The sequence below is a fragment of the Nycticebus coucang genome, chromosome 10 (genome assembly GCF_027406575.1).
Source record: "Nycticebus coucang isolate mNycCou1 chromosome 10, mNycCou1.pri, whole genome shotgun sequence".
In the NCBI taxonomy this organism is placed as follows: domain Eukaryota; kingdom Metazoa; phylum Chordata; class Mammalia; order Primates; family Lorisidae; genus Nycticebus; species Nycticebus coucang.
Window position 1 is genome coordinate 121081605 of NC_069789.1, and position 27095 is coordinate 121108699.

Sequence of the window (27095 nt, forward strand, 5' to 3'; positions counted from 1 at the left end):
CAATTCCTTTATTTTGATTTTCTTTTAATTTTAATTGAAAATGAAATTATATACATTTCTGATGTACAGCATGATGTATTGATACATGTATATATTTTAGAATGGCTAAATCAAGCAAATCAACACATATATTACTTCATATATCACTTTTTGTGGTGAGGACACTTAACATTTATTCTCAGCAATTTTCAAGTATACATTGTTTTTTTTTTTTGTAGAGACAGAGTCTCACTGTACCGCCCTCGGGTAGAGTGCCGTGGTGTCACACGGCTCACAGCAACCTCTAACTCTTGGGCTTATGCGATTCTCTTGCCTCAGCCTCCTGAGCAGCTGGGACTACAGGCGCCCTCCACAACGCCCGGCTAAAGTATACATTGTTATTAAGCTTGTTGTACAATGGATCTCTTGTACTTATTCCTCAAGTCTAAGTGAAATTTTGTATCCTTTGGCTAACCTCTTCTCAATCTCTTCCCTCACAATTTTCTTTTCTTCCAAATATTTTTACCTGATGTCATCTGCTTCACTAGAATATCTGATCCTAGAGGGCAAGTGTCCTATTCACTACAGGACCTTCCCCAGCCTAAAGCTGTGCCTGGCAAATGACTAGCAGTCCATAATGCATACAATAATATATAATATGAATGAAGATAAATGAATAAAAAGGTGAATAGATCATTTGGCTATGGTTCTCAAAATTCCCAATGCACAAACCTTTGACCTAGCAATTCCACTTCAAACAAGATATTCTACTGATATTACTAACATAAACATGAAAGCAGTTGTACAAGGATATTAGTGGCAGCAAACATTTATAAGAGCAAAGTTCAGCAACAGTCTAAAATCCCCATCACAGGGAAATTGTTAAATAAGGTATTGTACACCCACATAACAGCATACTATGTCTGTAAGGAAACAGAAAAAGGCAGCTCTCTGCGTGCCTGACTGCACTGCTGACTAACTACCAGTCAAGTTGTCTGATGCCACAGAAATAATATAGACTTGTCCTGGAATGAGACAGGCTCAGGTTTGAATACAGGCCCTTCTTGGCTACAGGGTCTTTGGTAACGTTCTCTCTCTTTCAAATTCATTTTTCAACAGGCAGTGGAGAAGGTTGTAGTGATGTACATAAAGCAAATAACTCAGAGCCTGATACGGAGTGGGCCTTAGGTCAATCTAAGACCTCTTCTTTTCCCTAAAAAAATGTCCACCTCTGAAGGTTGCCTCTATGTGAGAATGGCAATGGTGAGTGGTATAGGGATGAGAAATTCAGGCAATAAAAATAGACATGGCCTGAGATAAAGATGTAAAAATGGACACTGACAGATATAACACAGAGATGACCCTTCACGTGTATATTAAACACCTACAATCTCTGGAGAATCCATAAGCAACAGAACTCAAGTCAGTCTGTGTGACTGGTGTTTTTTCCCCTACCTGTGGCAGCCTGGAGAAATACGTTTATTTCCACCTGACACTGGTGCTGGGGAAATTGCAGCAGGGATGAGGTTTGGAAGGGAAGGAGCTGCTTAGAATCAACCACTATTATCACTGTACATCAGAAAATGAGAACACGTAGTACTACTTTGTAAAAGACACTGTTCTAGGCACTTTCACCTGTTTAACCCAGACACTAACACTGTAAAATGTCATTGTACCTATTCCACAAAAGGGGTCATAGAAGCAGAGAACATTAAATGTACTTGGTCAAGGTCAGTTGCTACTGACAGTGAACCCAACACATGCTCTTAACACCAATGCTCTGCTGTAACAGTAGCCCCGCTTTAGGAATGGAAAATGGATACCAGAGGTGGAGACTTATTTTACGTTGTACCTATCCTCCCACTTGCTAACCACCATCACTAAGGTGCCCACCCTTTCCAACTGCGCATGCACTCTTGTAGGCCTCCCCCTCCGACCAGTATCCTCTCTGGCGCAGGGCTGCCCCTGTGGGCGTTAAGAGTTTTGAAATTTAGTTCTGACTAAATTTAGATCCAGACTAGTCCGTGTCTCCCCTGAAGACATTAGAAGTGCTTCAAGGTCTGACCTGGCCCACTGAGTAGCTAAGGAATTTTTGCTCCAAAATATGACTCCTTTTATCCTAAAGAATAAAGAATATCCTAAAGAATATTTTGAATCAAAGGCCATTCATGATAAGTAAGCCTTGAAAGAGAATGTTCCTCTATCTACATAAAATCTGAGTAACTTGAGAATCAAAAGGGGCTGCTGACTTCCTTATTACATGCTAACAGACCTGGCCCCAGGGACGTTTGAAGCACAATACCTATCTCTCAGGTTAATCTACAAATCAATCTGTCTCTAAGAATCTACCCACCTAGCAACCACTTGCTGCACCCATTCTTTCCACATTCTTCCCACTCCCTTCCAAAAGTCATCTATAAAGATCTCTGACCGCCACGGAGACTTTGGGTAGTCATTCTCGTGGTTCCCCCCATGCGCATGGTATTTGGAAAGAAATCTTTCATTAATCTCTTGTAATTGCGGGCGGCGTCTGTGGCTCAAGGAGTAGGGCGCCAGTCCCATATACCACAGGTGGCCGGTTCAAACCCAGCCCTGGCCAAAAAAGCAAAAAAAAAAAAAAAAAAAAAAATCTACTGTAATTGTGAGCTGATCTTTCAGCTAACCAATCAAGGGAAAAGGGCAGGTTTCGCTGTGATCCCTGCACCACTATGCTGCCTCATCTCCCGGGCAGACCTAGAATCCAAGCGAGTCTGGACCTTTCTCCCGGGGTCATCGCCGCCTCTGCTTAAACTGTCCTCTATCCATGGAGTGCCATGGCCCTCAAGGTCCAACCGGTCCTGCGTCCTCTCCTAAGTGATCTAGCAGTCTCCCTCTACAGAGCGGGATTTCTTCCAGGGCACATGCCAGGTCTGATTCATTCATATGTTCTCGGCACTCACTCAGTCCAGGACAGAGAAATTCTTCCCTACTACTCTACGCTACGGTATCCCGCCAACATCAATGAAATAACAGAACTCGAATCCAAATTTCCCGGAGCCACCCGCCGTCCTACCTTCTCTCCCTCCCTCCCGCCTCTTCCCGCTAAGAACCACCCCACTGCCACGAACCCTAAACAAGCGCGCACATAGTAAGTCAGAGTCTTGGCGCCCTGCCACCTCCGCTCCGTAATCCGCATGCGTACTGACGTCACCACTCCATCAACGCAGGCTCAGTCGAGCGGTTACTCTCTGTTCTCGCGCTTCTAGCGTGTAGCGCATGCGCAGGACCAGCAGATAGTGGGGTCCGCTCTCCGCGTTGGACCTGCGATACCTCCTCCCTTCTTCCTCCTTCGGGCCGGACTTCCTTAGGGGCCGCATTCAGGACGCCGAGCCTCGTTCCGGAGTGGCGGGTGTCCGCTTTCTCTCTCCCACGCTTTTGGCCCTTAGGCGCCATTTACAGGCGGGTAGCTTATGGTAGAACCTCCTCGCCCCCACCCTACTCCTGTCGCGGGAGAGCGCGCGCTGCGCCCCAGGAGCCAATCAGCAGCCGTCTTAGGTAAGGGATCAGCGAGCTGGGGGGCGGGGCGCGTTGGCAACCCCGCCCCCGACTGTTAAACTGCAGCTCTGAAGTCCCGCGGGTGTGCGGAACTGAGTTGGGAGTCGCTGACTGCTCGTTGAATACCGGGTTGGCGGGAGTTGGGAAGGGGGGCACAAGTAATGTGTAAATAGAAACCTCGGTTCTGGAAGAGAGCTCGTCAACTGTCAGTAAAGTGCTGAGGAGGTCCCTGTAATATCGTGTGAAGAGAAACTTAATCTCTGGGAATACCTTCATAGAGGGCCCGCAAACAGATTCCTTAAGTATTAGGGTGGCCCCCCAGTGTGTAAATAGAAGCTTGACTTGTGGGGTTCCCCGTGGGAGGCCTAGTAACCAAATGCCTAATTAGGGAGAGAGGTCCCACAGAGGAGTCACGGGAAAATGAGGGAATTGACTACTAAGTTTTGGGGTAGGGGTACCTCATGAAGGGGGACGTAAATTCAAGGGCATCGGGAGAGTCTCCCCCCCAAAATTTACAAACAGGCTCTGGGCGATCCCCAAAGGAAGTGTGAAGAGATACTTCCTACTGAGGAAGCCCCTCCAAGAATACGTAAATTAGGTTCTTAATACTGGGAGGTCACCCTTCTTGTAAAGTGACACTTCAGTAGTATTGAGGAATCCCCAAAGGAGCCTGGAAATAGCACTGCAGGTCCCCAAATTGCACATGAGTGAGATCTTAAGTTCTGGGGAGCTCCCTATAAGCTGCTAAGTAGACTCACTGTGGAAGTTTTCAGAACAAGGTGCAAGTGGACATTTGTTTACTTGAGAAGGGGATCCAAGTGACATTTTTTTTGCACTAGATGGGGATCCTCATAGGTGTGTAAACAGAATCCCTACTGAGGCATGACAACAGACACTTAACCACTGGGGGATTTCAGAATATGTGTTATCAGACTACACTTAATTGCAAGGGAGGCAGGCAGCCCAAGTTCTGGGAGAATCTCCATCATTTGTGGCTGAGGGATAGGTCCTGTAGAGCAGTGAGAGGACCTAGGCAGGCTTCTGCCTGGAAAGCAGAGCTGCTCCTGCATCCTGTAAACAGATATTTCAGTTCTGGAGAGTCTCACAGGCACATGTTGATGTTATTATGTACTTAGGTGGGGGTGGGCAGGACTCATAGGCTGCTATACAGGCACTTAGAGAGCTAAGTGAGGGTCAGCAAACTTTCTTTAAAGGGTCAAAGAGTAGTTATTTTAGGCTCTGCAGACTGTTCTGTCTGACTCAACTACTCAGGTCTGCCATTGCCATAGACCAGTGATTTTCTTTCTTTGTTTTTTTTCTGAGACAGAGTCTTACTCTTTCGCCCTGGGTAGAGAGTGCCGTGGTGCCATCATAGCTCATGGCAACCTCGAAGTACTGGGCTCAAGCAATCCTCCTCCCTCAGCTTCCTGTGTAGATAGGACTATAGGTGCCTGCCACAACACCTGGCTAGTTTTTCTATGTTTAGTAGAGATGCAGAGTGGGGAGGGGGTATCTCACTCTTGGTGCAGGCTGGTCTTGAACTCCTGAGCTCAGGTGATCCACTTACTCCACTGTCCAGAATGCTGGATTACAGGCATGAGCCACAGTGCCTGGCTAGACCAGTGTTTTTCAACCTTTTTTATTTCGTGACACACTTGAACCTATAGTTAAACTTCCACAGCACACTTTAATTATGTTGATCAAAAAAAAAAATGTAAAAAAAAGAATATACTTGCTGTGCTTTCAACTTCTTCAAAAATATTTAATCTTGAAAAATTTTCACAGCACACCTGAGATACTAATTGCACACCAGTTGAAAATCACTGCCATAGCCGGGCACGGTGGCTCACGCCTGTAATCCCAGCACTGTGGGAGGCTGAGGAGGGAGAATCGCTTGAGCTCAGGAGTTTGAGACTCGCCTGAGCGACAGTGAGACCCCAACTCGTGAAAAAAATGGAAAAACCCAGCTGGGCGCCGCGAGCGCCTGTAATTCCAGTGGCTTCCGGAGGCTGAGGCAGCGGGGTGCCTGCAGCTCGAGTCTGAGGTTGTGGTGAGCTACCATGCCCACTGCACTCTGCTCAGGGGCATAGGGTGGGACCCTGTCTCAACAAAAAAAAAAAAAAAAAGAAAAAGAAAATCACTGCCATAGACAGTTTGTAAGTTGATAAGTGTGGCTGTGTTCCAATAAAACTTTGTGTTTACAAAAGCAGACTGCAGACCAGTTTGTGAACCTGACCTCTGAGCTAGAGCAGATGGCCCTCCAGAGTTCTGCAGACAGTTAAGTACTCAAAGACCACCCTAGAATGATGTGTGAACACCAGGGGACACTCCCTCAAAAACTAGTGCAGAGTGAGTTGCTTAGGTGGCCATACATTATATTCAAACATCTCAAATAGATTAAACACTAGTGAGACCTTGAAGTGAAATTCAGAGTGTGAAGAATGGCAGATCTCGGGAATGACAGACAGACAGACAATGAAGGGTAAGATGGCAGGTGAAAGTAGGCTCTTAATGCTGGAACGCGCACACACACACACACGCAGTAACTGGTAATCAGAAGAGTAGTTGGATGAGAATCATGTTACTTATTTGTAAGGAAATGGTCTTGCTGCATTTTGGGAAGGAGATTATCCCCTTTTTATGTTAACCTGCACCTTTGGGTTGTATTTGTGTTGGAGCCTTTCAATAGTTGGGAATAGTTTTGGCTACAAGTAAGAAGTAGAAGTACCTTTGTTCCTTCCTCACTGCCTCCAGAGATAGGCATTCAAGGTTAATGTGGGACACCCCCCTCCCCAACCTTGTGTCTTGTTTTGCTATGCCTTCCATTAAGTTGCCTTATAGCCCAAGATGACTGCCTGAGCTCCACCTTCCACACCCACATTCCTTCCAGCTAGGAGGAGGAAGGGGCAAAAGGCATCTGCCAGCATCTATGAAGGGAAGTTTCTGAAAGTGCCAAACCACACTTGTGGTGTCATACTGTTGGGGTAGAAAGTACAGTAATGTGACTACACCTCACTGCAAACAAGGCTGAGAAGTATGTTTTGGATAGTCAGGTACCTAGCTCAGAACTCAGGATTTTACTTCTTTGGAAGAGGTCAAGAATGGATATTGAGAACCAGCTGGCAGTTGTTGCTCCAAAGCTCTCTTTTGAAAGGAAAGGCCAATCTAATCAAGGGTAAGCCAGATAGAGTGGGAAGAGACTCTTCATCCTGAAATTCCCACATTCCCTCCATAGGCAACCATGTCTGAATCTGGGCACAGTCAGCCTGGACTCTATGGGATAGAGCGTCGGCGTCGGTGGAAGGAGCCTGGTCCTGGTGGCCCCCAGAATCTCTCTGGGCCTGGTGGTCGGGAGAGGGACTATATTGCACCATGGGAAAGAGAGAGACGGGTGAGTATCTGGACCCAAGAGCAGCATTCACATATCTATCTGTTACACAAATGTTTATTGAGCACCTGCCATGCACCATTACACAAATGTTTATTAAGCATCTGCCATGCACCAGGCACTAATCCAGATGCTGGGGATGTATCTATATATAAAACTGCCCTCACAAAGTTAGAAGGGGTGGATAATGATAAAGGGGATAGTTTTAGATAGCATGGTCAAAGAAGATTGCTCTGAAGAGGTGACTTTTTAGCAGAGATCTAAAGGAGATAAGGGAACAAGCCATGCCAAATTCTGAGTTGAAGAGCATTCTGTACAGAACAGCAAATACAAAAGCCCTGAGATGGCCTGTATCTGCAGTGTTCAAGGAGTAATAGCCAGGAGGGCAGTATGGCTGCAGTGGATGAGGAAGGAGGGAGAGTGGTAGGAGATAAGGTCAGAGAGGCAGGCAACTGGGGCCAGATCATATAAGACCTAGTGTAGTCCTTGGAGTTTTGGACTTTACTCTGAGTGAAATTGGCATTGCAGGGTTTGAACTGAGAGGTGCCATGAACTCATGTTAAGTAATAACAGTAACTTTTTATTTACTGAGTAGCATGCAGTGTGTTCCTGAACCTTTATAGCTACCTTATGAAGTAGAAACTGCAGTAGATCTGATTTTCACTAATGAGGAAACTGAGCCTCAGAGGTGAACTTGCCCAAAGTCAAAGAATCAAGCAGCTTTGGAGCCAGAACCCAGATCCAGGTCCAGCTTAGTCTTAAGCAAAGCATCATTTTATCTGCCATAGAGAATGCCTTTGTCTGGGATTCAGGAAGCCTCTGGCCTTGCCTCACTGCTCTGCTCCTGTGCTTAAGTGATGTACTGCCAGAACCTGCCCCCTGGTTTCTTCACCTCAGAGAATTTTAGTAGGGTGAAAGTAGGTAACAATTGGGACCAGGTTCTGAGCTATAAAACTCTGCAAGCACAAAGAATAATCTATTCACAGTGAGCTGGGCTTTTGCTTGTTCCTTCTTTTGAGTTACAGCATAAATGAAAACATGTAGTCTCTCTTCCTTCCACATAACATCTTTCTGGGCATTGTTACCAGCTTTCTACACCTTCAAACTCAATCCCTGAACAAGCAGCTTTCAAATTTCATCTTTGTCTTTGACTTTACTCCTGAGCCCTGGTAGCCTCCTGACTCACAGGTGGGCTCCTCAGGTCTTTCATGTTCCCTGCTGACCTCAGCATCATCTCACTATTTCTCCTCCCATATCAGTGATAGCCCATTAGGTCTCATCCTGTCCACCTCCCTCATCCCTCCTCTCCTTCTGTACTAGTTAGGCAGAATGTATAGGCACCAGTGCTATACCTTCCGTCTCCTGAATATGTCTGTTCTCATCTCCTCTCTACCTTTGCAGCATCATCCCAGGTATAAATTGAGGATTTCAAATCTAAAATCTGAATGGATTGTGAAATCTAAAACTGATGCTCTAAGAAAATGTATATTGGAGCATTCAGATTTTTGAATTTAGGGTGCTCAAGTGGTAGGTGTAATGCAAGTATTGCAAAATCTGAAAACATCAAAAATCCAGTATATTTCTGGTCCACAGTATCTCAAACAGGGAATACTCAGCCTGCATGAGCTACTCCTGCCTAGCTTACTGTTAACTTACACCTCCTTGAAGAAACTTTTCATCTTTTCAAAGCACTTTTGTATTAGCTAGTGAAGTAATCAGGGTTTACTTAAGTGTCCTCAATATATTGGTGAAGAAACAGACCCAGTGAGGGGCCAAGACTCTAAGGTTGCTCAAGGAACCAGAGAAGGAACAGGACTCAACCTCAGGTTCCTCCTCACGTTTAAGCTGTCAGGCAAGGCATGAAGAGGGCAAGGTATGGGAATCAGTCTATCAGCTCGGCTGGAGCAGGAGCAGGGCTGAAGGGGAGAGGTGATCAGGAAAGCAAGTGCTGTCAGCAGCTGTCAGATAATGAGCACCTGCCCTGGGTCAGGTGCCATGCTAGACAGTTTATGAGTTCTCTCTCCTTTGATCTTTATAATAATCATTTGAGGAAGGAATTCCTGTCCTTGCTTGCCAAGTGAGAAAACTGAGGCATAAGTGAAAGTGGTTCCTTATTTGCATTCACAAAGCCAACAAGAGACAGTACCAGGTTTGAACCCAGATCTTTTAGCTCCAGAGTCCAAGCTCCTTTCCACCTGGACTTGTTGTCTAGCAGAAGCAACTAAACATATGGCTGAGGATGTGCTTCTGGAGCCATGCTGCCTGGGTTCAAGTCCTGGCTCCATTGCTTATTGGCTTTGTGACTTTGGGCTACCTGCTTAACCTCTCTGGGTCTCAGTTTCTTCATTTGTAAAGTGGGCGTAATAATAGTTCCTATTTCACAGAGTTGTTAGTAGGATCAGGGGAGTTAATATATGGAAGCATTTAGAATGGTAGGTGACTGATAAAGGCTATCTAGAATGTCCAGGAGAGCCAGGGAGCCATTCCTGAGTAACTGCCCTCCCTTACCACAGGATGGCAGCGAAGAGACAAGCGCATCCGTCATGCAGAAAACCCCCATCATCCTCTCAAAACCTCCAGCAGAGCGGGTGAGCAGGGAAAAACCTACAGAAGGAGGGAGGAGGGGAGCAATTACGGAAGTGATCGCCCCCATTGACTGAAATCTTCTTACCCCCATAGTCAAAGCAGCCACCACCTACAACAGCCCCTGCTGCCCCACCTGCTCCAGCTCCTTTGGAGAAGCCCATCGTCCTCATGAAGCCACGGGAGGAGGGGAAGGGGCCTGTGGCTGGGACAGGTGCCTCTACCCCTGAAGGCACTGCCCCACCACCTCCTGCAGCCCCTGCACCACCCAAAGGGGAGAAAGAGGGGCAGAGACCTACACAGCCTGTTTACCAGATCCAGAATCGGGGCATGGGCACTGCCGCACCAGCAGCCATGGATCGTGAGTTGGGGCTGGGCAGGATCAGGTTGGGAACTAGCATCTCTCTCACACAGAGACCCTTACTACATCCTCTGTTTTCTGCTTCCCCCTATCTTTAGCTGTTGTGGGCCAAGCCAAACTGCTGCCCCCAGAGCGCATGAAGCACAGCATCAAATTGGTGGATGACCAGATGAATTGGTGTGACAGTGCCATTGAGGTACTAAGGGGTCCCTCCCTGTCTGAGCTTTTCCAGGTCCCACACCCTCTGCCCCTTCACTCCTACCTCCAGCTTTTGGTAGCCATGACCAGAGTTGATAGTTTTCAAGTAAGTTCAGAAGCAGAAAGTTCTCACCTAACCAGAGGAGAATTTCTACTAGCTGTGTCCTGGACCTTGCTGCAGTACCCTTCCTATTTGATTGAAGCCTATGCTGTCCCAGTGTTAACCATGCTGAATGTCACTCCCCAGATAATCCACCTCTCCCTCTATCCTAGCAGCCCCTGCTCTGCTTCGTACCTCACTCCTACATCATTGCTATCTCCAGTCTCTTAGTCCTTGGATCTCCTCTTTTGCTGCTTTTTTTCCTTCATACTTAACCACATCGCACACCTGCTTACATTCTAGGGGTGTCTCTTATCCTTCCTCAGCAGCCTTATTAGGACAGTCTCAGGCCCATTTATTACCTAGTTATGTCTATGGACATCAACTAGGGAGTTTTAAAAAAAGCCAGTGTCCAGACCCTACCTTTTAGCACTATCAAGAACTTTCTGTAGTGATGGAAATGTTCTAAATTTGGCCAGGTGTGGGCAGCACCTGTGGCTCAGTGGGTAGGGCCCCATATACCAAGGGTGGTGGGTTCAAAGCCAGACCCGGCCAAACTGCAACAAAAAAATTGCCAGGCATTGTGGCGGGCACCTGTAGTCCCAGCTACTCAGAAGGCTGAGGCAGGAGAATCACCTAAGCCCAGGAGTTGGAGGTTGCTGTGAGCTGTGACGCTACGGCACTCTACCCAGGGCGATAAAATGAGACTGTCTCTAAAAAAAAAAATTTTTTTGGCCAGGTGCGTGGCTCACACCTATAATCTTAGCACTCTGGAAGGCAAGGTGGTCAGCCTGAACAAGAACGAGACCCCAACTCTACTAAAAATAAAAAAACTAACTGGGCATTGTGACAGATGCCTGTAGTTCTAGCTACTTGGGAGGCTGAGGTAAGAGGATCGCCTAAGCCCAAGAGTTGGAGGTTTGAGGCTGAGGTGGCTATGAACTGTGAGCTGTGACTCCGTGGCACTTTACTGAGAGCAACAAAATGAGACTGTTTTCAAAAAAGAAAAAAGTTGAGATTGCTGTGAGCTACAGTGCCACAGCACTCTGCCCAGGACCACAGAGTGAGACTTGTTTCAAAAAAGAAAAAAGGAAAAGAAAAAGTTCTATATTTTCGCTGTCTAAATTGTAGCCACTATCTCCATATGTGACTTTTGAGCTCTTGAAATGTGGCCAGTTCATTGTGGTTGAAGAAAACAAGTTATAATATTGTTTAATTTTAATTAATTAAATTAATTAAATAGCCACATATTATGAGAGCTCTAGATAGTATTTATTTATTTGTTTTTTGGGAGGCAGAGTTTCACTTTGTCACCCTTGGTAGAGTGCTATGGCATCAAAGCTCACAGCAACCTCAAACTCATGGGCTCAAGTCATTCTCTTGCCTCAGCCTTCTGAGTAGCTGGGACTAGAGGCGCCCACCATAACATCCGGCTATTTTTAGAGATGAGGTGTTGCTCTTGCTCAGGCTGATCTCATGCAATCCACTGAGCTCAAGCAGTCCACCTGCCTCAGCCTCCCAGAGTGCTAGAATTACAGGCATGAGCCATTGCTCCCAGCCTGTAGATAGTGTAATTTAATGAGTTAAAGCACATTTAAGTCCTGGTTGGGCCTAGGATTCTCTCTTTTTCAAAAAAAAGTATTTTTATTTATTTATTTATTTTTTTTGAGACAATCTCTGTTGCCCTGGGTAGTGCCATGGCAACCTCAAATTCTAGGGCTCAGGCAATCCCTTTGCCTCAGCCTCTGGAGTAGCCGGGACTACAGGCACCTGCCACCCCACTCAACTCGTTTTTCTGTTTGTAATAGAGATGGGGTCTCACTCTTACTCAGCCTGGTGCCGAACTCCTGAGCTCAGGCTATCCACCCGCTTCAGCCTCCCAGAGTGCTAGGATTACCATTGTGAGCCACTGTACCCAGCCCTCTTTCTTTGTTTTAATAAACTTTCCAAGCAGTTCTAAGGAGCAGCAGCTGTTGTTCTGGATATAGCTGTTTTCCCTGAGAAGAGTCTCTTACACCCCCTGGTGGTGAAAGTCGGTAGGGCTGGTAACCCAAAGATGAAAAAGTCTCAGAAATTTCAAACATTATACTAATGTTAAAAACAAAATAAAACACAGGCAAGATAACCTGGTAGGCTGATTGCCCCTTTCTATAAACCACTCCTTTTCTTGTGCTCCCTCTTTCCCCATGTTTTCCCAACCAGACTTAAGTAGAAAGCCTCCTAAGAATCTACTATAGTAGCCATCTCTTACCAGGTGCTGTCCTCTCTTACCTGTCCTTCTGTTCTGTGCCTCTTAACTTCTCTTCCTCACAACCAAATTTTCCTTTTTTCCACTGTGTTCCGTCCACACTGAACTCATTTTAGCTTCTTGACTATGCCAGGCTTTTTTCTACTTCAGAGTTCTTACAATTTTTCATGCCCAAAATATTCCATATAACCTTACCATGATAGAGAACAGAGGCCTTATTACTATCTTAGAAGTTTTTCTTCATATCTGATTAGGCAGGTGGGTGAGCCACAAACATCTCTGGGCACATCCCCCGTGTGCAGCCTCAGCAACTGACAGATCTGTGGGGATCATGGCTCTGTATCTTCCCACAGTACCTGTTGGATCAGACTGATGTGTTGGTGGTTGGTGTCTTGGGCCTCCAGGGGACAGGCAAGTCTATGGTCATGTCACTGCTGTCAGCCAATACTCCAGAGGAGGACCAGAGGTGAGAGGGGTATCATGTAGGGGTTGTAGGAAGCCAAGAGGGAGGTGGAAACTCACCTGGGGCAGGGGCAGAGTGAACCTGAGTATTACAAATGGTGTTGCCAAAAAACTTTGGGAAACTGTTTTTCTTCTATACGTCTCAGTGTCTTCATAAGATGAGGATGATTATGGGCTAGACAAAAATCCATGTAGCTCCAAGGCAACCAATCCTATTCCTTCTCTCCGCTCTCCCTTCTTCCTCGCCCCAGCCAGGAAGTGGAATGATATAGTCATTAAGGCTTTAAATTTAGGCCCACCTCAGGCTCAGCCCTGCTGCTTATCAGAGTCTCTGCTCTTAAACTCCTTAGTCTTTTGGCTTCATTAATTGAACTAAGTTATCTATTTATGGGTAGGAATAAAGTCATCTGATAGAAAAATCTGCCTCTGCCCCAGACATGGACCACAAATGGAAGGCTTAGTGAGCAGGCAAGGAAACATGTCTCAGGTGCTCAGTTTAGGGTCTGTCTTTGGAGATGTCAAAGGTCAAAAACTAGACAACTATGTACTCCCATATGCTCTTCTCCACAGGGCGTATGTTTTCCGGGCACAGAGTGCTGAAATGAAGGAACGAGGGGGCAACCAGACCAGTGGCATTGACTTTTTTATTACTCAAGAGCGGATTGTTTTCCTGGACACACAGGTGCCAGCCCCCAACTTGTCCCATCCTGCCACATGCTGCATTCAGCCACATCCTGGAATATTTTTAAGTCAGAACTCTGCTTGAATTCTGTGTGCTTCCAGTAATGAAGTCATGGGTGCTCTTAAGCAAATTGCATCTTTTCTTGGCTTTTATTCTTGTGTCACATTTTTCCCCCATCCTATTCACCTTCTGCACAACAGCCTTCTAGTATAGTGCTTGACATGGTCAGCTTGAGCTCCTGCCATTTAATTCATACCAGCTGAGTAACTTTAAATGTTATCCTCCTTAAACTTCAGTTCTTTGTCTGTAAGTAGAGATGATAATTGTACTCAGCTCCTGGGAGTTTCAAGGATTCAGTAGAATGATTCAGAGAAAGTGCTTGGCTAAGACTTGGCACAAGGTTATTGCTCAGGCTTATCACTGTCATTCAAACTGACCTGTCCAGCTCATGCCTGTAATCCTAGCACTCTGGGAAGATGAGGCATGTGGATTGCCTAAGCTCAGGAGTTCAAGACCAGCCTGAGCATAAAAAAAAAAATCAGCCATGTGTTGTGGCAGGCATCCGTAGTTCAGGTACTCAGGACCCTGAGGCAAGAGTAACTCTTGAGTCCAAGAGTTTAAGGTTGCAGGCGGTGCCTGTGGCTCAAGGAGTAGGGCGCCGGTCCCATATGCCAGAGGTGGCGGGTTCAAACCCAGCCCCAGCCAAAAATAAATAAATAAAAAGCTGGAGATTTTATCTCTTGTGTTTAAAAAAAAAAAAAAAGAGTTTAAGGTTGCTGTGAGCTGTGACGCCATTCTACTCTACCAAGGCTGACAAAGTGAGACTGTCTTCAAAAGAAAAAAGAAACTGACCTGTCATGTTTGCCTGGCAGTTTTCCTCAACTTCTTTCTTACTCCCAGGCTAAGTCCAAATTCCTCAGCCTGGTATTTGAAATTGTGCAGCCTGACTCCTTTAGACTGCCTCACCCTCTGCAGCAGCCCCCATCCCCACCACCACACACACCCACCCACCACAGATCTTCACTGTGGTCTATCACCTCTGCACTTCCCACATCCTGTTTTCTTCACCTGAAAATACCAACAGACTATGTAACCTTGGTCAAGTTACTTAACATTTTCATTCTTCAGTATTTTAAGTGGAGAAAATCATGTTGCCTGCCTCATAAGGTTTTAGTGAGGTTTTTTTTTGCACCCACCACTTCCGGCAAATGGGGCTGGGGCCCTACTCCTCTGAGCTACAGGCGCCGCCCCTTTTTGTGAGGTTTTAATGAATTAATATGAGTAAAGTCCTAATGACAGCACCCAACACAAATTAGGTGCTAAATGCGCTTAGCTATTCATATTGTTATCAGTACCTTAGTCTCTCCCTTGCATTTTTTGCCTAGCTAATGCCTCTTAATTCCTGAAGACTCCACTGAGTAGTCTTCCACCGTCCAAGCATAGCACGTGATTTGCCACGGTCGGCTGGCCACAATGTGTGCTCCTGCTTCCCACCTGGTTGGAACTATTCAGGGTAAAGTTTTGGCTCTGTAGGTTGGAACTAAGGCACAGGGCCTGGCCCATAGTTGGCACTCATAGTTGTGGAACAGAGTTCTCCCTGTGGGCATTGATGACACAGAGTGGAAAATCTACAACTCTGACATGAGACTTGTGTGGCAGGCCCTTTGCAGGGACCACCATGACCTAGAGACAAATCAAACCAACTGTGGGCTGGGTTGGAGACCCATGAGGAAAGGACAGACGTTAACAAAACAAGACAGAGCACTGCTCAGTGTTGGGACTTTAGAAAGTGAGCAGTTGCGAAATTCTCTTTTTGAAAGAATTTCACTCACTGCAGTAAAAAGTTAGTAGAATATCAAGATAATTTGGTTCTTATAGTTTTCAGTTGAATGTTTCTTCAAAAGAGTTTGGTGAGAGCCTGGGCACAGTGGCTCGTGCCTATAATTCTAGCACTCCAGGAGGCTGAGGCAGTTGAATTGCTTGAGCTCAGGAGCTGGAGACCAGCTGGAACAAGAGTGAGACTTCGTGTCTCTACTAAAAATAGAAAAACTAGGCCAGGCGTAGTGGCTCACACCTGTAATCCTAACACTCTGGAAGGGTGAGGTGGGTGGATTGCCTGAGCTCACGGGTTTGAGACCAGCCTGAGCAAGAGCTAGACTCTGTCTCTAAAAATAGCTAGATTTTGTTGGTTGCTTTATACTTCTTCCTTTTCAGAAGCCAGAAGGAAAGCTCCAACTAGGCTGCTGTCTGGTGAGATTCCAGTAAAAGAGAACCCCCCCCAACCCCCAGAGTATAGGAGCCCTAGTCAAGCTCCCAGATGAATGCAGCCACATAACTAACCTCAGTATTCAACACCTGGAGCAGAAGAACTGCCCAGCTGAGCACAGCAAACCACAAAATTATGAGAAATAACAAATCGTTATTTTATATATATAAATTTTATATTTATATATTTTTTAATTTATATATTTATATATAAATTACATATTTATATTTATATATTGTGTATATATATATATATTTTTTTTTTTTTTTGAGACAGAGTCTCAAGCTGTTGCCCTGGGTAGAGTGCCGTAGCATCATAGCTCACAGCAACGTCAAACTCCTGGGCTCAAGCGAGTCTCCTGTCTCCGCCTCCCAAGTAGCTGGGACTACAGGCGCCCGCCACAATGTCCGGCTATTTTTTGGTTGCAGCCGTCGTTGTTGTTTGTGGGCCCAGGCTGGATTCGAATCCGCCAGCTCAGGTGTATGTGGCTGGCGCCTTAGCTGCTTGAGCCACAGGCGCCAAGCCACTAATCGTTATTTTAAATCATGATTTTTTTTTCTTTTAATTATAGTAAAAAAGTATAAAATTTATCCTTTCAACCATTTTTAAGTGTACAGTTCAGTAGTGTTAACTGTATTCACATTATTCTTAACAAATCTCTAGAAATGTTTTCCTTTTGCAAAACTGAACTCTATATCCATCAAACAATTCCCTCATTTCTCCCTCACCAAGCCCCTAGCAACCACTATTCTACTTTCTGTTTCCATGGTTTTTGTTTGTTTGTTTGTTTGGAGACAGTCTCAAGCTGTTGTCCTGGGTAGAGTGCTGTGGAGTCATAGCTCACAGCAACCTCCACTCTTGGGCTGAAGCGATCTTTTTGCCTCAGTTTTTCTATTTTTTTTTTAGTAGAGGCGGGGTTTTGGCTTTTGCTCAGGCTGGATGTTTCCATGATTTTGACTACTTTAGATAACTTGCATCAGTGAAATCATACAGTATTTGTCTTTTAGTGACTGGTGAAGCCACTGTGTCTCAAGCTGATTCGTTATTCAGCAATAACTAAAACAAAAGTGGCATTACGGCCAGGCGTAGTGGCTCACAACTAAAATCCCAGCACTTAGGAGGCCAAGACTGGTGGATTGCCTGAGTTTACAGGTTCGAGACCAGCCTGAGCCAGAGCGAGATCTCGTCTCTAAAAATAGCTGGGCATCGTAGTGGGCCCCTGTAGTCTCAGCTACTCAGAAGGCTGAGGCAAGAGAATTGCTTGAGCCCAAAGTTTGAGGTTGCTGTGATCTGTGATGCCATTGCACTCTACCAAGGGTGACAAAGTAAAGCTCTGTCTCTAAAAGAAAAATAGAAAAACTAGCATGGTGTTGTGGTGGGCACTTGTAGTCCTAGCTACTCAGGAGGCCAAGGCTGGAGGATCAGTTGTTTGGTGAGCTTCGCACTGATTAGTTTACATGTACTGATGGCAGTTTTTAAATCCTCACCAATTTTTACACTAATCACTCATTGTTTTTGTTGTTGGTGTATTGTGTTTTTGACACGGTGTCTCTGTCGCCCGGGGTAGAGTGCCAGGGCGTCATCATAGCTCAATCAACCTCAACCTCTTGAGCTTGAGTGGTCCTCTTGCTTCAGCCTTCCAAGTAGCTGGGACTATAGGCATGCACTACCAGGTCCAGCTAGTTATTCTATTTTTAGTTGAGACAGGGTCTCACTCTTGCTCAGGCTGGTTTAAACTTACGAGCTCAAGCAATCCTCCTGCCTCAGACTCCCAGAGTGCTAGGATTATAGGTGTTAGCCACTGTGCCTGGCCATCATTTTTATTTTTTAACCTATGTAATTATTTTAGCAAAGTTTTGAAAGCATGTGAAGCAACAACAAAAAGATTCCTTACGAGACATAACTCATTTGAGTGAATATTAAATTTATTAGCACTAGAGCATTTCTTTTCTTTGGACGTGAGGCACTTGCAAGCAGCAATGAATTGTAAAGGAGCTGAGAAATTGTATCTACTTTGAAATTTCTTTTTTTAACTTCCTCTTGTCGGCTAACTCTACTGATTAGAAATTGCCTGCTTGTGTTTCTGACCTGTTTTGTGCTGAGGTAGGCAACATATTTGCCTTCAGCATATGGAACTTGGGTAGCTGTGACCAGCCTCTTCCCTGTCACTCTCTTTTCTTCCTTGCTTCAGCCCATCCTGAGCCCCTCCATCTTGGACCATCTCATCAACAATGACCGCAAACTGCCTCCCGAGTACAACCTTCCACATACTTATGTTGAGATGCAGGTGAGAGCCAAACCAAGCCTGGGGTTTAGGTTTTATGTCCCCACACCCAACCTCCCAAGATTTGTGATGGAGAACTGGCTACGGGTTTCTGCTTTGTAAAAGTACCAGGTCTTCTGAGGCCTGTGGGAAAAGGGCACTGAGAGTCAGAACTAGCTCAACTCCTGGCTCTGGCCCGCAGGCATTTCCTGCCCACTCCCCTTTTAAGCCTCAGCTTCTGCCTTTGTAAAATGGGGATGATAATTCCTACCTTTCTTGATTTAGAGATGCCTTGTAAGGAAAGTGCCAGCACAGTGATGGGCACACAGTTGTGCTTATAAGCTCTAAGTCCCTTGCCCTGCTACCCCCAGAGCTGAGTCCTAGGATCAGGGGGCCCAGTCTGGACAAAAGGGACCCTCAACTCTGTTGTTCCTTCCTACCCACTCTCAGTCTCTCCAGATCGCTGCCTTCCTCTTCACTGTCTGCCATGTGGTGATCGTCGTCCAGGACTGGTTCACAGACTTGAGTCTGTATAGGTGAGGAGTTGGGGGAAGGGGAGGGATGAGGTAGGAGACAGCCACAAGGAAAGAGCCATTGGCCCAAGTTTTCATAGGTTTTACACAGCAGCCAGAACTCTTTTAAAATGTAAGTTGGAGCAAGTCAGCCCTACCTAAACCCCTTCAAAGCACAAACACATGGCTCTCCACTGGCTTTGCATATATACCGGAATAAGATCCAGAGTTGTTCCCTACATGGCTTGTAAGGCCCTGCACCCTCTGGTTCCCACTGCTTTGCCTCACTCCCTTCATTAAAGACATAGTTGCCTCCCGGCTGTTCCTCCTACACTCAGGACCTCTCTGCTTCTCGTCCCTCAGCTAGAAACACTCTTCCTGTAGGTCTTCTCAGACTTCCTCCCTCATAGCATTCAGAAGGTCAACCTCAGGTTTTCTCTTGACTCCCTGACCGCATCCCTGTTACTCCTCCCTCTTCCTCCCTGTTATCCTTCATTGTACTTACCTCTCCCTGTGAGGACATCGTAGCTCTCCTTACGATCTCTCTCCCTCATTAGAATGTAAGCCCCAGGAGAGCAAGGTCCCTAGTGCCTCACACAGTACAAATTTATTCAATGCAAATTTGTTGAATAAATAGTGTGAGGAGCTGGCTTATCGGGTCCTTGGAGTTCTGTTGATTCTCCTCCAGGTAAGTGTGCCATACTGTCAGCACCCTGGCAGGCAGGACAAGAGAGGGAAAGAGGACTTGGCCAGAGTCCTGCCTGAAGCAGCTGCAGGTTCCAGAAATGCCTCCAGACAAAACTGGCAGAGGGCCCAGGCAGAAGGAAGGGACCGGCGCTCACAGGGAGGGGAGAATTTGGTTTAGGAAGCAGATATGTCCAGAGTCAGGCAGCCCTACATTTGAAGTCCAGTTTTTATTGGGCATGTGTTTTTCTCTCCCCAGTTCCTCATCAGCAGAATGATTTTATGCAGATTAAATGAGTTAAAGAATTTAAAGCATTCAGCATAGTACCTGGTACACAGTAAGCAGTTGATAAATGAGAGCTTACTGTTTGTATTAGTAACCCTAGGGTGGGGAGTGAGCTGTGGGTCTGGCCAACAACAAAAAAGATTGGTAGGGAGCTGGTGGTTCTGACCAGATCTAAGTGACCTAATTCTGAAGCAGCCCTTCTCCTCCTACCACTGTCGGTTGGGATTCATTTACATTTACGTTTGCCAGCCCTGTTCTGCTACTAGGGATACAGATGTGAACAAAGCAGATGGATTGCCCTTGTGATGTTTAGGTTCTGGTAGAAGCATTACTCAGGAGCTGGCACGGGGCAGAGCCTTGTTTTTAAGTCATTATCTACAGGTGAGCCTCTCAGTGTAGGTGAGCTAGCCCCTTGTAATTGTGGACAGTGTGTTTTGTGTGAGGAAAATGTCCCCCTATTTTACTAGACTCCATTATCCTTGCCTTAGATTATTTTAAAATAGCATAAATTAAAAGCTTATATTCACACAAAAACCTCCACACAGATGTTGATAGCACCTTTGTTTGTGTGTGTGTGTGTGTGTTTTGGTTTTGAGACAGAGCCTCAAGCTGTCACCCTGGGTAGAGTGCGGTAGCATCACAGCTCACAGCAACCTCCAACTCCTGGGCTCAAGTGATTCTCTTGCCTCAGCCTCCCAAGTAGCTGGGACTACAGGCGCCTGCCACAACACCTGGCTATTTTTGGTTGCAGCCGTCATTGTTGTTTGGCGGGCCTGGGCTGGATTCGAACCCGCCAGCTCAGGTGTGTGTGGCTGGTGCCTTAGCCGCCTGAGTCGCAGGCACCGAGCCAAATTCTTGCTTTTTTTTTTTTTTTTTTTGCAGTTTTTGGCCAGGGCTGGGTTTGAACCCCCACCTCTGGTATATGAGCCCTACTCCTACTCCTTTGAGCCACAGGTGCTGCCTTGCTAGCACCTTTATTTGTAATTACCAAAACTTGGAAAGAACCAAGATGTTTTTCAGTAAGCTGAATGAATAAAAAACCTGGTGCATCAAGACAATGGAACATTACTCAGTGCAAGAAGGAAATGAGCTATCCAGCCATGAAGGGACACAGAGGAACAGTAAATACATACTATTAAGTGCAAAAAGCTAATCTGAAAAGGCTACTATATGATTTCAACTATACAATATTCTGGAAAAGAATTTTGGCAACAGTAAAAACATCAGGTGTTGCCAAGGATTAGAGGCAGGAAGGGATGAGTAGGCAGAGCACAGAAGAATTTCAGGGCAGTGAAATGTATGACATGTACCCCCCATTACAGCAGCGTGTATTGTGCTGGTATGGTGGGTACACGTCATACATTTGTCCAAACCCATAGAATGTACAACACTGAGTGAGCTCTGACATAAACTAAAGACTTTGGGTAATAATGATGTGCCACTGTAGGTAATCAGTGGTAAATGTCACTCAGGAGGCCAGGTGCAGTGGCTTATGCCTGTAATCCAAGCACTCTGAGAGGCTGCTAAGGCAGGTGGATTGCATGAGCTCAGGAGTTCAAGACCAGCCTGAGCAGAGTGAAACCTATCTAAAAAAATAGCCTGGCGGGTGGCACCTGTGGCTCAAGGAGTAGGGTGCCGGTCCCATATGCCGGAGGTGGCGGGTTCAGACCCAGCCCCGGCCAAAAAAAATCACAAAAAAAAAAAATAGCCTGGCGTTGTGGCAGGCACCTGTAATCCCAGACCCTTGGGAGGCTGAGGCAAGAGAATCGCTTGAGCCCAAGAGTTCGAGGTTGCTCTGAGCTATGACACCATGGTACTCTACTGAGGGCAACAAAGTAAGACTCCAAAACAAGCAGAAAAAAAAAAGTGTCACATGGGGGATGTTAATAGCAGGGGAAGCTGTGCAGGTGGTGATGGGGGCAAGAGATGTTTGCAAACTGTGCTTTCTGCTCATTTTTGCTGTGTATCTAAAACTCTAAAGTCTTTTTTTTAAGAGGATAAACAAAATATTCGTACTGTTGACATAAGTCCATGGATTGGCATCTGAGAGGATTGAATTCTCTCAAATTGCGTGAGAAACGTGTATATGTGGCATTTTCTGAGCATGGCTGTAGCTTTCATCAGAATCTCAGGCTGTGGGATGTGAGGTACAAATGCCAAAGCCACAGCCTCTCACCCTAAACCCCAAGGTTCCTCCAGACAGCAGAGATGGTGAAGCCCTCCACCCCGTCCCCCAGCCACGAGTCCAGCAGCTCATCAGGCTCTGATGAAGGCACCGAGTACTACCCCCACCTGGGTGAGGCTTGCGGGCTGGTGGGGTAGGCAGGAGGAAGAGCGAGAGGATGAAAGCTGGAAGCACTGTCAGAAGTGGAGAGAGAAAGGGAGAAGTGGGGAATCTGGGAGGAGCATTTTTTGAGACTTGTAAGGAGAGAAATCAAAAAGGATTAGCTGTTACTTCCTCCCAGGTTTCGACTGCCTCAGTCCAACCCTGGCCACTGAGGGCACAGTTCTGAGTCTGGGTCTGACCCTGTGATTGAATGGGACAGGCCTCAGTTTGGCTGTTTGTGGGTCCTTGACATCTCCCAGCAGGAAATGAGTGTTGGGTTAATCGAGTGGCTCCTTCCACTGGTTCTCTCTCCTCCAGCCTTTGCACATGCCATCCTTTTGCCTGCTGTGTCCTTTCTGCGCTCTACTTCTCTTCTGCAATTTTCTAGTTCATTTATGAACCCTCACATCAGATGGGGGTTCCTGGAGTGCAGAAATCAAATCCAACTCACCCTTGGGTCCCTTGCATTGCCCTACGCAAAACCTGTTGCTAAAGTGAAGTTATATAAATACTTACACAGTGATCTGAACTCAAGGGCAAGGACAGATCTTCAGGGTGAGAAAGGGGAGTCCATGAGGCTGAGTGCTGTCTGTCTCATAGGGCCCTTCTCCCACCCTCAGTCTTCCTACAGAACAAAGCTCGCCGAGAGGACTTCTGTCCTCGGAAGCTGCGGCAGATGCACCTGATGATTGACCAGCTCATGGCCCACTCCCATTTGCGTTACAAGGGTGAGGCTCCTGGACCACCCCCTAAGCTAGCTAACAGCCTCCTGTCTCCTGATCCAATCCCATGGCAAAGACCCCAGACTGATCTCCTGACCCTGCCTTGATTATCAACTACCTCCACCCCCTCAGTCCTTCAGTATAGTACCTACAAACTAAAGCATTTTGTCCCCCAGGTACTTTGTCCATGTTACAGTGCAATATCTTCCCGGGGCTCCCGCCTGACTTCCTGGACTCTGAGGTCAACTTGTTCCTAGTGCCCTTCATGGACAGTGAAGCAGAGAGTGAAAACCCACCAAGAGCAGGTATAATGATGTCACATAGGAAGCTGGTTCATGGGGAGGCAGGTGTTGGCCTAGTCAGAGAAAGACACAGGTCATGCTGGTCTGTGAGGTGTCGTGGCTGCCTTGGTTTGAAAGTGATGTGGAACCCACCTAGTCTAAAGGAAAAGTCTTGACCTGTCCTCAAGGTGCTCAGACCGTTTCTTAGGAGGATGTTTCAGAATCATGAAAGTATAGGAAAAACTGGGCCAGGGCTGAGTGAGGTGCTCCTTGAAACACAGGTTGCTTTTAAGTGGGAGGGAGATGATCTTCTGGTAACCTGTTCCCCTTAACCTCCCTGCCTCGACTTTCCAGGACCTGGTTCCAGCCCGCTTTTCTCCCTGCTGCCTGGGTATCGTGGCCACCCCAGTTTCCAGTCCCTGGTGAGCAAGCTCCGGAGTCAAGTGATGTCCATGGCCCGACCGCAGCTGTCACACACAATTCTCACTGAGAAGAACTGGTAAGAACTCCTTGCAGAAGGGGTCAATCTAAGGTCCACCCTCCCCCACCCAGCCACACCATGGCTCAGAGATCTGTGTGATCCTCCTTGAGCACCTCTACTCTGGGCCTTAGGTTCCTTTTTCTAGAATAGTAATGATTGCTACTATCTTGCAAGTACCTTGCCATGCTAAGCAACATGGCTAGTTTCAGGGGACTTTGAATCCTCCTGATTAGTGGGATATAGGTCTTGGCACATATTTTACTGGTGGGGAAATTTAGGCTCAGGGAAAAGTGTCACATAGTAAGGTCACATCTCTGTGGTTAGGTGCCATTTAGTTACTGTAAGACTAGTGAGCCCAGTTAAGCTTGAAGATTTATTCCAAGGACTTGGTCGCAAAAAGCATAGCCTTACAGGAGACAAGAACCAGAAAGCCATTAGGAGCCCACTGGGTAGCATAGTATCGTTGCTCTCCTTCATTTTCCTCCTCGGCCTTCTGGCTTTCTTTCCCTGCTCACACAGGGCCTTGCACAACCTCCTCAGCCCCTGCATGACTTCTGTGTCCAGACCTCATTTCTGGACACTACCCACCAATAAGATGGGTCCAGCTCTGCCTCATCTTATTTCAAAAAGAAACAAATTCAAAACAGAGCTTGGCTTGGTGCACACTCTCTAGCTTACAGTGGGCTCTGGCTAAAAGGAGTCAGGGATGCAAACACAGCAGCAGGAAGCCACTCAGGGCAGAGGTGAGACAGAACTGGTATTCAGTCCCAGCAATATTCCTGCCATTGGTCTAAACCAGGGCCCACTGGGGAGGGGAAGAATTTGGGCAGTAGAAGGTTGTGCAGCTGCTGTTAGATGTTTTCCATTGTCACAAGATTGTAGAGCAATGGTTCTCAACCTTCCTAATGCTGTAACGTATTTTCATTGTTAAAAAGGGGTCATGACCCATAGTTTGAGAACTGCTGCTGTAGAGGGAGGTGGAGATAGAACCCTTACCCACAAAGGCCAGCACTGAGTGGATGTGTGGAATTCAGACTTAAAGGTTGCACTAAGACTTCAAGTCTGAATGGCATCTTCAGCTTCACTTAACCTGGGTTAGCTAAGAGAAACAGGGCTACCTCCCGTTAATGGTAGCAACTTCCCTGAATCCCAGTCAGGGACACTGGCGCCAAGAGGCTCAGAGTCACAGTTCTGGTCATATACATGAGTTCTTGGTTTTCCCACCTGTTCCAGGGCTGGTGCTAGGCAGAATGAAGCCCCACCAGGGCAACCCTGACTGCTGACCTCCTCTCACAGGTTCCACTATGCTGCCCGGATCTGGGATGGGGTAAAAAAATCCTCTGCCCTGGCTGAGTACAGCCGCCTGCTGGCCTGAGGCTGAAGGGAGGAATGTCATGCAGAGAACCTCCTGAGTCTCCAGTGGACGGCGAGGGAGCACACATGTCCTCCCCGCAGTGGGGTGGAGAGTGGCAGTAGGCCTGATGGATGAGGGATCATGACCCCAGCTTCCAAGACATGAGGTGTCCAGGGCTAGGTCCTCACTCTCAACTGGGGGGTGACTTTAAGAGATCCCACCCCCAACCTGAGGCAGGGCAGTCCATCCAAAGTCCCACATAGGGACAGGCAGTGGGAGGAGTCTGAATGGTCACCAGGAATCCCAAAACCCATCACGACCTTCAGGGATAGGAGAAACAGTTCCCTCTTCCCTGACTCTAAGCACTTCCCTATAAGGTGAGGCAGAGTCTGGAGAGCTCTTTATTGGAGCAGATCTGGTGATTCAAATAAACATGGTCATACAAACGTGTTCTCATGTTCTCTTATTCTCCTCTGCTTAGTGTGCTGTCCTAGGGAGCAGGGCAAATCTGAGATCAGGCCATTGGGGGTGCATTATCCCTTGGCTATCTGTTGGAATGTGTGAATGAACTTCCTCAGGGACACATTCACTGTGGCTCATAGAGTTGTTCTGTGTCCTCCCTTCTGTGTGTGTTTTGAGTAGAAAGTACTGTTCGTTCAGCTAAATATGGTTACTACCCTTGTGTCTTCTGCTCTTACTTGAAGACAGTTACCTGCCTTGAGTTAAATGCCTAAATACAATGCCTACTTTGGGTTTAAAGAATAGAACTTGTCCTTAAATATATTTACCCTTTAGTCCAAATACCATACCTTATCTTCATACAGACAGTGCCTACTGTTGGTTAGATATGGTGGCTTCCTTCCCTTATAAGCCTCATCTACTTTGGCTTAAAAACAGGAGTTTCTACCCTTAATTTAAATCCTGAATGTACAGTAGCCTCAGTTAAATATACTATACAGTTTGATCAAGTACCAACCCTCATTTGGCTCAGTTAAATTATCTTAGTTCAGTGTTTCTCAAAGTATGTCTCCAAATTGGCCTTGCCACCCCAAATTAGTCCCTACCAACAAATAATGCCAATCCACCTTTCAGGAAGGCAGTTCCTGTCCAAGCAACTGAGTCTCTTGTCTGTCTACTGCCCCCCACCCGATGCTGGTTCTTCACCTCCCTAGCTTCCTGTAGCTTTGGGGCATACCTGTACTATTCAAGTTTTCATGTGATGGGTATCGCAGGGCCTTTTGAGAGAAAAGCACAACTGAAAGGGGTGGAGGGCAGTGAAGAAAGCACTCAGCAGGCCAAAGGTCAGGCAAGAAGTGGAGTGTCTGCACAGATCTCTCTAGCAGACCAACATCTGCAAGGTATGAGACCAAGGGCAGGCTCTGGCATTACCAACTCCTGACTGACTTTAGGCAGGATCCTCCTCTCTGGCTATTACACCAACATTAACCAGGGATCCTTAAACTGCATCCTGCGGGCCACTGAGGCAGTGTAATTGTATTTGTTCCCGTTTTGTTTTTTTTACTTCAAAATAATATATGTGCAGTGTGCATAGGAATTTGTTCATAGTTTGTTTTTCTTTAAAAACTATAGTCCGGCCCTCCAACGGTCTGAGGGACAGTGAACTGGCCCCCTGTTTAAAAAGTTTGAGGACCCCTGATTAAGACAATCATCAAGACCCTTTGGAGCTGTGACATTCACTGCCCTCTCACAGAAAAACTTCTAAAACCCTTGCCCCACTGTCCTCCCAGTCCATGCAGAAATTATTCTTTTTTTTTTTTGTGGTTTTTGGCCACAGCTGGGTTTGAACCCACCACTTCCGGCATATGGGACTGGTGCCCTACTCCTTGAGCCACAGGCACCGCCCTGCAGAAATTATTCTAACTCCCTCACCAGCTAGATAACTGAGCTTTTCCCTGCCTTGTGAAAACATTTGTTGATGTCCTATCCCCATTCTCTGCATCCCAGGGGGACTAACGGCTGGTTGTCTTGGGATTGCCAGAGTAGGGAAGGTGGGGGTGATGGCCAGAGAAAGGTGTAAGACCCAAGGCAAGAATGCACGAGACAGCATGTGCCTCAGTCCAGGACAGCTGAAGCTTGTTTATTCCTTCCCAGCCCCCAATATGGTGCAGCTGGAAACAGGTAGAACTGTGTTTTCCCAGCCCTTCCCTGCCACCTCCAGCTGGTCTAGGCTTTAGGACTGAGAACCTTAGGATTCACCTGAGATCTTGTGGTCAGTGTTATCAAGTAAGGTCTGAATCAGCATGCTTTGGGTGTTCTTGGCTGCCACGTCCAAGGGCCTGTGAAGCATCTGGTAGATGGTGGTAAAGGAGATGCTACAGGTGGCCAGGATGGATGAAAGAGGCATCTGTGGAAGCCTGGCCTAGC

General features: G+C 46.6%; 1 protein-coding gene across 1 annotated transcript; it reads left to right on the plus strand.

The window, feature by feature from the left end:
• The first annotated feature begins 3070 nt into the window (after positions 1 to 3070).
• On the plus strand, positions 3071 to 25151 carry SMG9 (SMG9 nonsense mediated mRNA decay factor). The gene is made up of 14 exons (XM_053606258.1): positions 3071 to 3513; positions 6749 to 6904; positions 9415 to 9489; positions 9581 to 9845; positions 9944 to 10041; positions 12745 to 12857; positions 13424 to 13535; positions 17993 to 18088; positions 18515 to 18600; positions 21736 to 21842; positions 22493 to 22600; positions 22771 to 22899; positions 23230 to 23374; positions 24653 to 25151. Exons 2-14 carry the CDS (start codon positions 6755 to 6757, stop codon positions 24729 to 24731), a joined length of 1563 nt encoding a protein of 520 aa, XP_053462233.1. The 5' UTR covers positions 3071 to 3513; positions 6749 to 6754; the 3' UTR covers positions 24732 to 25151.
• The last annotated feature ends 1944 nt before the right edge of the window (positions 25152 to 27095 follow it).